At 33.2% G+C, this 13,030-nt stretch overlaps 1 protein-coding gene across 13 annotated transcripts in view; it reads right to left on the bottom strand.

The window, feature by feature from the left end:
• Nucleotides 1-13,030, bottom strand: part of LOC106873450 (dystrophin) — a 712,951-nt gene that overhangs the window by 453,832 nt on the left and 246,089 nt on the right. For all 13 annotated transcript variants that reach the window (XM_089343243.1, XM_089343268.1, XM_089343278.1 and 10 more), the window contains 2 exons: nt 10,679-10,834; nt 5,739-5,903 (listed from right to left, as the gene is read on the bottom strand). In XM_089343243.1, the coding sequence (XP_089199369.1) occupies nt 5,739-5,903; nt 10,679-10,834 (321 nt within the window). The remainder of the gene's footprint in view (nt 1-5,738; nt 5,904-10,678; nt 10,835-13,030) is intronic.

Here is a 13,030-nt window from a genome sequence, read left to right as displayed (position 1 = left end):
TGGAGCATCCATATGAAAGTGAAAAAACTATTTGTTAAAAAATTATGAAGTTAGGTTTAAGGACAAAGAAAATGTTAACGATTCCTTTTATTATTTTTCTCCAGTTCCTTTGGCACACTTAACATCTACATAAGGTTTCATCATCTCCTGATTAAGAATTTTAGAATCTATTGTTGTAGTCTTAGTGGAAGAAGACTTTACTGCATATTTTGACCAATCTGATATAGCAATAGAAAGACATTTGCAGAAACTAGATGAGACTGTAAATGATGTAAACACTTCAAGAGTATATTTTAAAGATATTGGATGTTGATAACAAGACAATCTTCAGTGAAAAGTGTTTCTTCTCCTCAAAGTTATTTTCTATTAGCATCCATCACACTCTTATATGAATGCCTATCTCTAGGATGATTCATCTCTTACCAACTAACATTATTTGCCTATACTGCAAGCCACTACTACCTCTCCCCAGCTCTCTAGTTATTGACATTCATCAAACTCTCTCACAGCTGATTACTGACTGATACAACTATCCTAACCCTTCTCTCTCTTTCTCTCCCTCATTACCATCTGTTATCATTGTTTCTCCTAATACACTGACATTGCTGTTTCTCTTCCATTACTCCATCTACCACTGCCTCTTCTCCTTCATTGTCCTCTTCCTCAGTCACTCCTATTAATGTTTTCCCTAATTACAATATTGCTTTTCCATTCTTACCCAAATTCATGTTCACTAATTTACCTTCTCTTCTATTTGCTCCATTATTCAGATTGCCCTAAATCAGTGGTTCTCAACTGGGGTCCATATGGCCCCTGAGGAACCATATAAGATTTGGGGGGAGGGTCCAAACAAAATAGTAAATTAGGGACCCACAATAGCATTGATGTATTTGTATGCATTGGGTATGTTTTGCAAGAAACAGGTTTCTTTCTCAAACATTTTCTATAGTTCAACCTACATGAGTTAATGTGTGAAAAACAATATAGGAATTTTGAAAGAAGTTTCTATAAAACTGTTTTTAAACATTAAATGGCTCTGGGGGTCCAGCAGAATGAAATAGTAGTCAAGGGGTCCACAGATAAAAAAATGGTTGAGAACCCTTGCTCTAAATGAATGAGATGACAGAATGGAGTGAGACTCTGTTGTGCAAGGTACATAGCAACCCCACAAATGCTGGTGCCATCTCATGCACTCACCACATATTGTAAAGTGGTTAGAGAAGAAACGGGAACACATTTTTTGCACACATAGAGATTAGTAGCTTTTAGCCATTTATTTTGAATACAAATTTGAAATAACAAAAATTGACCTTTCAAATTTGCACACTGAGCAGAAAATAAGTAGTTTATGTTTCTTTGATGAAAGTTTAACAAAATCTGAAATTAGTCAAATCGATACCTCTTTTTGGCACATGTAGAGATAAACCTGTAGTGTAATAACTTTGTTTACTTTTTGCAGCTAAGCTAAATTGCATGTTTATTAAAACAGGGTCTAACTTACACTCACCTTTATAATTATATATTATCACACACACACTTCACATACATTAAGAAATATACTGTGGCTGTGTGGTAAAGAAGCATGATTCCAAACCATGTGTTCTTTGGTTCAATCACACTGGGTAACACCTTGGGTAAGTGTCTTGTACTATAATTGCAGACTGACAAAAGACATGTCAGTGGATTTGGTAGACAGAAAATGTGTGGAAGTCCATTATATTAATGTGTGTGTGTTTTCCCCCACCACTTCCCATCAGTGGTGTTGGCCTCATTACATTTCTGTAACTTAGCAGTTTTGCAAAAGAGGCCAATGGAATAAATATCAAGCTTAATAATAAATACTGGAGTTGACTTGATTGACTAAACCCTTTAAGGTGGTACTCCAGCATGGCTACAATCCAATGAATGAAACAAGTAAAAGATAAAAATAAGTAAAAATGGTTGTAGACTAAGTGTACACCTGAAGGGTGAAGTACATAAATATGATGTAACATCACAAACTGATTTGTAGTGTATCCTAGAGATGATATTATTTTGCTATTCTTGAGTGATGTCATCTCTTATAAATGACAATCACACACATACACTAAATAAGGGAATATTTAAATAAAGACTGACAATGAGCAAAGTAGAAAGGGATTGCTGTTGATTTTGTCCTAATGCTTGCTATATAAACTCTGCTGGCCTAGTGATAGTTTCAAAACATCTACACACATATGTGTGTGTGTGTGTGTGTGTGAGTGAGTGAGTGAGTGAGAGAGAGAGAGAGAGAGAGAGAGAAAGAGAGAGAGAGAGAGAGAGAAAGAGAGAGAGAGAGAGAAAGAGAGAGAGAGAGAATGAGAGATAATCAAAACACAAGTAAGTTTGAATGAGTAAAAGAATTAAGAAGTTTGTGTAATAATCTTTCGTCATGATGAAATGATAAACAGTTTAAAATACAACTCATATGAAAGAAAACATCTTTCCTTGCATTACATACAAGCAGTTACAAATAATTATTCTTGAATACAACTTGACTATTGGGACTGATGTGATTGACTAACCTCCTTCCCTAAAAAAATTCAGGCCTTGTGCCTATAGCAGAAAGGATTATTAGTATTAAAAAATGAATATAAATTGATTCAGGATTGGTGGTGGTGGTGGGGGGGGGGGGGGGTTCATAGCTCAATCCCAATTATGATTTTCTCTCACTAAAAAATTTGACAGTAAATTAAATAGAACATACAAGTTATAGAACTAGTATGTTCTACTTTGTGTTAACACCAGAAGCTGTTTTTTTTTCTTGTTTTTAAATTCATAATCAGAATATCCTAAAAAATTTGACAGTAAATAAAATAGAACATGCAAGTTATAGAACTAGTATGTTCTACTTTGTGTTAACACTAGAAGCTGCTTTTTTAATTTTGTTTTTAAATTCATAAGAATACCCTAATAGGTTCTTGAAGTGAATCTACAGTTGTATAACAAAGTGTTTCATTATTTCATTTATGCTTCAGTATTATTTTGTCTATGAATACCAGAAAATTAAATAACCCAATCACTTCCTAGACATTCAGACAATTTTTGAGACAAAAAAAAAATTGGTTTGAATTTTACAAGAATGCAGTAGATTATATAAAACTACAGCATATGCTCCTCAACAATGTGAGCAGAATATTTTTACAAAATGATTTTCATATAACAATATAAGACATTCAATGACATAAAAAAGAAGAAATCTTTTGAGGAAATTAAATCATCAATCAATGGAGGAGAAAATATTCATTTAATTGAATGTGCATATATGTGCACACACATCATAGAAGCCAATATGAGAAACTAGAATTTAAGTAAATAAAAACGGAATATTTTGAGCAAAGGAGGAGGAATTTTTTTTTCATTTTGTCTTAGTATGTTTTTAAGTAATGATTGGCAAGTGAAAGCCATATTGAATATAAAAAGAAAAGTGAATATGGTTAAATAACATTAGAAATGACAGTTATTTGTTTATAACATTTTATATTCATTCACTATATTGGCATAAGTTGGATCATTCACTGCAAACAAAACAACTGTAGTAATTAATTATTTGAGTAAATTTTGAATACTTTGAAGTTCTTCCTAACAGTAATCATTTGACCATATATTAGAATAGACCAAATGAAACTAAATTTAGTACAAGTGTAAAGGAATAATAGATGTTACAATATCTTAGCCATCTGATTTGATATTTCCTTAACAGTAAGGCACTTTTATGTAGCGATTTAAATAAGGTTAAGATTAAATCACAAATATGAAAGAGGTTGAAGTATTTAAAGCAATGTAATGACACAACAACCATTGATAATAATGGTTGGTTTGAAAATGAAATAAACCTCAATGTTCTATGCTTTGCCACTATGCAACATCACACTTTGTACAACAGCATCATACAATTTGCCTCTCACCTTCACTTGGAGAAAGAATAATTTTGTTGGCAAAAGAAATAATAGTTCCCTGGACTTTTTCCACCTTACTTTTACTCTAGCTATATGCTATCAAAATATTTTACATAACACTAGAAATCAACTACTTTTAAGAAGCCACCCAAGCAGTTGAAAAAATATATTTTATAAGAGCAGTTACTGCTAACTACTCCTGTGCACCTTTTACATTACATAAGAAGTCTTTTTGTGTATCAATCAGCTTGATGGCACCTTTCATGCATCAGTAATTTATACTAGGCACACAGTATGGAATTCCTACATACTACTTTTCCTCATGTTCAGTTTGGTCAGTTCTGAGATGGCTGCAGAGTTTTGTCTTCCTTCCTGCTAACTAAATTTTTTTGATTTTCATTGGTTTGTTTGCAGGACCATTAATATTAAACCTTTGCTTCCATGTTTAGATGATTTTTAATTCTTTGATAGATTCAGCTCTTAGAATTAGGTCATTGGCAAAGGAAAGTTCTCATGGTCAATTTTAAACTCTGTAGCATAATATCAGAATATATGGAAGGGGGGGGGGATTAAAAAGACCACATTATTAATGTAGAAAAGAAGTGAGATGATATATGAATAGAATTTTGAGATACAATTAAGAAATGTACCAAGCTAATTTAAATGATTGGAACTTAGTAGAACTATATGCACCTTCTTTAAGACGTTTTCTTTACTTCAGGCTACATTTGATTTAAGTATCATGAATTTGCTTTTTGTTAAGTTCATGTCATAACCTATTTCAAATCAACAACTGGCTAATTACCTTTTGCATATGGCCTTTCAATGGCCAAGCTTATGATTAAAGCATCTTAAATGCCTGGAAATAGATGGAACAACTGCAGTATGCAATTTGAAGTTCTTTGGAGTTATTTGGCTAAGAAAATTACTTATGATAATAACTTAAATATATTATTTTTAAGAAAACTTTTTTAATTGTTGCAATGTATGAAGCAAGTTATTTTCATATTTCTTCATCTACAGATTGAGAACCATCCACAGTCTTTTATCTAATGTCTATCAGGAATTACTTTCATTTTTAAGTCCACTAAGTTGTCCTCAAGTGTCTCTTGATATATTTTTTTTCTTTTTCATGTGTTGAGTTACCAAATATTGTTCTTGATTTTAATTATAATTTTTATTTGTTTAAGAGCAGAAGACCTTTCGTTGGTTACATGCTTATGCTCAGAAAAGGGAAAGTTTGGAAACTCATAACTTTTTAGTAAATAAAATTTTAACCATTTAACATGTTTACAACTTCTAGAATCAACATCTTTTGGCAACTTCTGCTACATCATAAAAACTCATTTCACAAACTCCCTTCAATTTTCACCTTACAGTCAGCTGACTCTTCCCCAATTCTACCATGATAACTATGATTTATTCTTTGAACTTATTTCTACTATGCTGATGTCAAAAATAACTATCAAACATCTCTTTGGCACTAGTCCATCAAAATGGATACCATATCTTCTGAAACATTTTCTAGCTCTACATCTTTTGGAATTCTTAAATGACATTTTCCTCACCATAGATTATTTAAAAATTAATCAAACACAATTTATGCATTGCACACTTCCAGTTATTAGCAAACTCATAAAAGAAGAAAACTAATTGAATAAATAAAATTTCCAAGTTTAATTTTATTTTTTAGTAGAATTGCCAGAAAAAGCTGGAACATTAGGAAATAAAATTTCAGACAATGATAACATCATATAAACAATTCTTTGTTCCACATTCTTTCAAAAAAAAAAAAGACCTTAAAAATAGACAAGTACTTACAGAAATAAATTCCACTTCTTTATCTAGGTTACAATTAATATCTGTTGCTCTTTCATTTAACTCAATATTCCTGGTGGAAATAAATTCTTGTACTGAAATAACTTCCTTCTTCAGTTTTCGAGCTAATTTAACAGCTTTTTCTAAGTTTGATTTTCCTTGTGTTACCTGTATAATGAGAATTGTAAGATAGCATAAATTAATGAAAACTACTCAATATATCTATCAAGAAAACAACTGTCAAATGATTATTGAAAATGGTTGGGTCTTAAAATATCATTTTATATTAAAAACATTCCAAGTCAAAATATTTCATGTAAAAAGCGTCTGTGCTGGTGCCACATACGAAGTACCTGGGCTGGTACCACATAAAAAAAGCACCCAGTACACTCTGTAAAGTGATTGGTGTTAAGAAGGACATCCAGATGTAGAAACTATGCCAGGTGCAGCTCTCCAGCTTGCCAACTCCTGTCAAACTGTCCAATCCATACTGGCATGGAAAATGGATATTTAATGATTGTTATTTTGATTAAATAAAGTACTAGTTAAATACTGGGGGTGTTGATATCAACTAACTCTACCCATCAAAAATTGCTGGCCTTGTGCTTAAATAAAAAACTTATTATTATTAAAATTAAATACCAGTAAACTGGAGTTGATGTAGTTGACTTGCCCTTTCCCTTCAAAATTGCTGACCTCGTGCCAAAATTAGAATATATTATTGTGGAATTTCTTCTGACTGTTTACATTCAAAGATCAAATTCCACTTAGGTTAACTTTGCTTTTCATCCTTTTGTGGTCAATAAAATAAGGTACCAGTCAAGTACAGAGGTCAATGCAATCAAGTTGCCCCACCCCTAAAATTGCTGGCCTTGTGTCAAATTCTGAAACCATTATTATTTTCAAAATTATTATCATATATTTCAAACATTTTTATATCTCACCCCTATGATGGAATTTAGGTTGGCTTACTCTTGGATAACCACCTGTGACTTCAGCCATCCAAGAATAAATAAAAGGGAGAATATATGTATATATTTGTTACTCATTAAATCATTAAATACATTTTTGTACTTTAAAAAAGTGTCATGAATTAAAATAATATTTATTTAGAAAATTATTATAAAGTGTTCAATTCTTACAATATTTTACACAAGTTATTTTCAACTTTTTATCAATAGGTGTGTGTGTGTGTGTCATTAATAACAAAGAAACTAGACAGATCAATAGCTTGCTACATCCTATTATAATCAACTTCACAATCACCACCGTCATCATCTCCTCACACACAGAAGAATTGGAAGTACATCTATCTTAAAATCGCTATTACAATTATACATTTTCACATTCTTCAATATATAGAATATTGATTTTCTTTGACTAGGCATTAGGCAATCTTATGTTTTGTGGGGCAAAGATAAAGTCAATTGAAATGATGTCAAGATATTACTGGTTCTTATTTTATTAACTTCTGAGGAAAGAAATGCAAAGTTAATACTAAATACACTATGACAAAACTATAATACTGTTAGGTAATTTAGTTTTATCTATCTACCTATCTCACTCTTTATATTCTTATAGATATAATATTATCAAACAAATTTTGATGATTAAATGTGACACCCCTTATTCTGGAATGTGGATCTGAGTTACAGCTAAAAATAGAATTGCTGATCCACTATCAGCATTAACAATATCCATACCACAGGTGCATAGAAACCTCTTTTATCGATAGCTATGAAATCCCAAAGGCCCATATATGTCACTCACAAACAGCCATAAAATTCTCCAAGGCAGATGCACCCTACTCACTATATTGTAGTGAGCAGGGTGAAATCCCAGTTACACTTAAATGGGTCTTTTAACTGTTCACATGGGATTTCATAACTGTAGATAAGAAACACTTATATGCATCTTGGTATGGATAGTGTTAAAATATGAATTTTTAAAGTATGAAAATGAGGATAAACAGATAGAAGAGGAATGGGGAAGATCAGAATATTTAAAACTGACTTCAAACCAGTTTTACATTTTAAATTACAGTAAATCTATAGGGGGAAATGAAAAGTTAGTATTTTTTATACAGTTCCCAATCCTCTTTAAAAATGAAAACATCACATATAATAATAGAAATTTACACAAAGATCTATGTCGGTCCATATGTCTATAGGGTGTCAAGATAATCTAAGCAGACAGAATTTTCTCAATTAGTGAGTTTCTTTTGTTCATTTTTACATGCATTTCTACCATGTTATTATTAGTTAGATGAATATATTGGGGCATTGTTTTACAGCCTGATGCTCTTCTTGTCAATAAAACCCTTAAGTGTTTTTCAAGTAAGGGATTTCTTATTCCATACATCTTTGAAAGTGCAGTGTGTGTGTGTGTGTGTGTGTGTGTGTGTGTGTGTGTAGATGGGTGGACAATGAAAGAAAGTGGCACTCAGCACATTTGGTAGGAGTTACATATATCATTTAATAACAGTCTGCTTCAGTTCTAGGTAACTAAAAATTTTGTAGGCTCATCAAACAAATGTAACTTATCAGGCTTGTAGAGTTAACTTCATTTGACAAACATATGAAGTTGCATGGGGCCTAATCAAAATGTTATTAAATGATATATTTTTTTATGTGTTTCAGCCAAGCAGCTGCGGTCAATGTTCACAAATTATCTTTACAACTTCGGATCTTTTTTAAAACGGGGGCCACATTTTTCATTAATATTTTACGTAGTGTTTTTGGTACCGAAAGACTTTCAAACTTCGTATACTTATCTATTTTGTGTTATAGAACAGAAAAATATTTTTGTATTCGAATTTATTTCATGTAAAAAATTGTCTTATTTCGATAATTTCAACCAATCACTGACAAGTATTCAGTTGTTTATATTTACTCCTTTGGCTGATTAAGCGGTGTAAAGCGTATTTAATTTCCATAGCTTCGTTTTGCTTTTTTCTTTTTAAATTTGCTGTTTTACCCTAACCCTAACACCGATAGAATTGTTTCAGAATCGTTTGTTTATGTAGTCGGCACTTAATGTATATCGGCTGAATGGACGTCAGTGATTGGTTGAAATTACAGAAATACGACAACTTTAACATGGAATAACTTAGGGATTTCTTTTTTTTTTTAAGAAGACTAAGAGAAAAAGATGTTTTATATGACACATTCTACCAGTGTTCCAAGTTTCAAAGTGTTTTGTTAATGAAAAATGTGGCCCCCGTTTTAAAAAAGATCCACAACTTCTTCCACAATTCATTGTATGTAGTGTGTTGCATGCAAACAAATGAAGTCCATGTGCAAGTGATCTGATGCTTCTAATAAAACTTTGTTTGCCTATGCTTTCCAGTAAACATAGTTTGGTTATCCTTATTTTTAGTAACTATTCTTATTTTCCATCTTTTTCTAAATTTTTCAAATTGTAGTGGTAATCTATGGACATGCTACATTTATATGAATATAATCTTTGTACAGCTTTCCATATGCTAATTTCCCTCACAGGGTTTTGGTCAACCCAATACTATAATAGAAGACACTGCATAGTGGGACTGAAACATAGACCTGCATAGTTGTGAAACAAACTTCTTAACCACACAGTTATGCCAACAACTATAATAGAAATGAAAATAAATATTGTTTTTGCTCATCAATGGGATGCTTATTTGATTGTTAACTCTCCAAATATTACATCTTATTGCTCACTAGCTTCTTTTCCAAAATATACAAATAAGGGGAAGCCTACAGCTAGTTGAAGAATATCTTTCTGAATTATATATGACTTGTGGTCAGTGAAACTCAGGCGAAAGTGTTAAGAATATTTCAAGTTTAATTTTCATTAAATCAGTTGGACTAAAGTAAACTAAAAATAACGTGCTAAGATTATACCAAATAGAAACTGAGTTGGTAACAGGGCTGACACAAATAGCAAAGATATGCTTTTATTATGATAATTATAGCAATGATAAGCTGTGTGCATGTGAATCTATAACTGCATATGTATATATACATATATTTGATTAAGCATTACCATTAAACAATATCTTACAGTATCTTACATTAAGTTCCACCTAAAAATATTTGCTTTGGAGTAATGCTGTTTACTTGTTGCTACTTGCAAGCTGCATACTATTAATATTTTTTTTATTACTCTGCAATGAAATCATTTTCCTGTATCATGAAATGCTTAAGAGATAATTCAAAGGCTAGAATGTATATAAACAGAACACATAATTTGCAACATCTGTAATAAAGTTATTGTTTACAAATACTGTGACTACTGAAATCATACAACTACGTAATATGTGACATATCTAAACAATGACTAAACCACTTCAATGCTTTTTTTTATACCTGCTTATATGGTGAGAGTAGTAGAAGAATATTACACTGAATAGATTTACAGAGTGGTCTATTTACTTCATGTCCTGTGCAAAATAGGACACAAAATATTTTTTAGTGTGAAAATGGTGAATACCTTCCTTTTTATATTCAGTTTGCAAGATTTATAATTTGAATTCATGTTGGAACAGATTTTGCTATATTTCAGAAGGGCCACTATTTATTTGGCCCTATTGGTCTTATTTTGTTTCTTTTATTTTATTATTAGTTGACTAGTTAACTATTTAACCCAATTAACTATTGATTATTGGATTAATTGTTTGGTTAATCAATCAACTAGGTCTGTCAAAGTCCTTTCATTGCCATTTGTGACCCCATCAGTGACATGCCCCTCACTACTCCAGGTCTGTCTTCAGGCCAACAAAGATAATAGAAATAAAATTATAAATATTTTGATTAAAGAGTATTAGTTGAATAATTGATATCTTTACATCATAGCCTAAATGAATAATAAAATGACTGGTATAGTTTTTGCAAAATATAATTATATTTTGCAGCATATAAATACCAGTTGGGAGAAAAAAAGAATAAAAGATTAAAACTTACTTGACCACCGAGTATATTATATTGTTGCTTAAGAGCATCCAGCTGTTTCCCAAGCTTTTCTGGAAAATCCACCTGCTTCTTTTCAACAACCTGTCGTCCAGTTTTGATAACATATTCAACCTCTGTTTTCAATTCACTCATAGTTTTGTAAAATTTCTGTCAAGACAGAGTAATAAAATAATACTATCAATTTATTGAAATGACATTTCAACGATCACATATATTAAGGCAATTATATATCTTAACATTTATATAAAGAGACACCTTTTTTTCAAGGAGCATGTTAGAGGCTAAGTGCATAAATTTCAATGTTTGCTTCTCTTTTGTGCAACTCTACTTGAACCATTGACTAATTGTTTGGATGCAGCAACACCCACAATTTTTCTGCTTTCCTGTTCCCACTCACTTCTACTAACGCTGTAACTTGAGAATCCACCCTGACATCTCATCACTGTTATTTTTATCTCTTTCCAGCTCCATCCTGGTCACTCTTACCTTCTCTATAATGTGAGTAGCCAAGTAGCTCTTCTGTTCTGACTCCTTCTCTCATACTTTAAAACCATTACCTTCTAGCATAAAGCTACTTCCTTCTCTACTGTAGTCCCACTCAGTAAAGGGGATTATAGTCTTGTAATCTGCATGGTGACCTCACCAGTGCCATAAAAAAAAAACACCCAGAACAGACACTGGAATGAAGTGAGTATGCTCCACTGGATGCGTAATGTTAATGTGCATACATGAACAAGTACAAGTGCCCCGAGAGAAAAGTTGGACATAAGAAGCATCAAATGTGGTGTGCAAGAGAGATGACTGCGCTGGTATGGTCATGTGTTACATATGGATGAGGACAGCTGTGTGAAGAAGTATCACACCCTAACAGTGGAGGGAACCTGTGGAAGAGGTAGACCCAGGAATCCTGGGATGAGGCGGTGAAGCATGACCTTCGAACACTGGGCTTCACAGAAGCAATGACAAGCGACAGAAACCTTTAGAAATATGCTGTACTTGAGAAGACCCGGCAAGCCAAGTGAGACCATAACTGTGGTCTATGCCAGTGTCGCATAACTGGCCCATTTAAGAGTACCCTTCAATTGTTGGGCAATATGCTGTGCTTGAGAAGACCTGTTGAACCAAGTGAAATCATTGTCATGGCCGATGCCAGTATCGCCTAACTGGCACCCGTGCCAGTGGCACATAATAAGCACCATTCGAATATGGTCATTGCCAGTGCCACCTGGCTCCTGTGCTGGTGGCACATAAAAAGCAACATTCGAGCGAGGTTGATGGCAGTGCTGCCTGACTGGCTCTCATGCCAGTGACACATAAAAGGCACCCACTACACTCTCAGAGTGTTGGCGTTAGGAAGAGCATCCAGCTGTAGAAACCTTGCCAGATCAGATTGGAGCCTGGTGCAGCCTCCTGGCTTGCCAGTCCTCAGTCAGACCGTCCAACCCATGCGAGCATGGAAAGCAGATGTTAAACAATGATGATGATGACTGTGTGTGTTATATATCAATAACACAAATCTTGTGGTTTTCTGAAATGTTAAGATATATTAGACACTTTCCACAGTACTATCTTTTATTCTGCTTAACAGACAATCCAAGAAAGATTTATAAATGATTACATCTACTCTTGATACATTACTATTTTCTACATTAATGTGCCCATGATTAATTTAGATGATCACAAAGGAATTCAAAAAATGCAAACAACCACAGACTACCAATATAGGTTTAGCAACGATACTAGCATGATAAAAAAACTTAACTGTAAAGTACTGTAACAGATATTGCTCTTCTGGATATTTGAAAACTATTCCTTCTTCACTCAAAATTAACTGCTAAACATGCCTTACGCCGTCGTCCTCTCTTTGTGTGTGTGCGCTAAGCAATGAGCACTTGAATTCACTATCTTGTCATACAATTCTACCAAATCAGAAACTATTTCCTTTTTCAGCTTAAAATTAACCAGCCCATTAAAAAAACATTCGAACGAGATTGTTGCCAGTGCTGGTGGACTGGCTCCTGTGCAGGTGGCACGTAAAACACATCATTTTGAGCGTGGCCGTTGCCAGTACCACCTGACTGGCCTTCGTGCCGGTGGCACGTAAATGCACCCACTACACTCTTGGAGTGGTTGGCGTTAGGAAGGGCATCCAGGTGTAAAAACTCTGCCAAATCAGATTGGAGCCTGGTGTAGCCATCTGGTTCGCCAGTCCTCAGTCAAATCGTCCAACCCATGCTAACATGGAAGGCGGACGTTAAATGACGATAATGATGATGATCATTATTATCCATTCTGGACAGGATCTTAGTAAAACATTAAAAAAAAACAAACAAAAAAAAACAA

This window comes from Octopus bimaculoides, chromosome 2, assembly GCF_046866305.1.
Source record: "Octopus bimaculoides isolate indiv1 chromosome 2, ASM4686630v1, whole genome shotgun sequence".
NCBI lineage: Eukaryota > Metazoa > Mollusca > Cephalopoda > Octopoda > Octopodidae > Octopus > Octopus bimaculoides.
The sequence above is the reverse complement of the archived record's forward strand: the minus strand, read 5'-3'. Positions and strand labels throughout refer to the sequence as shown.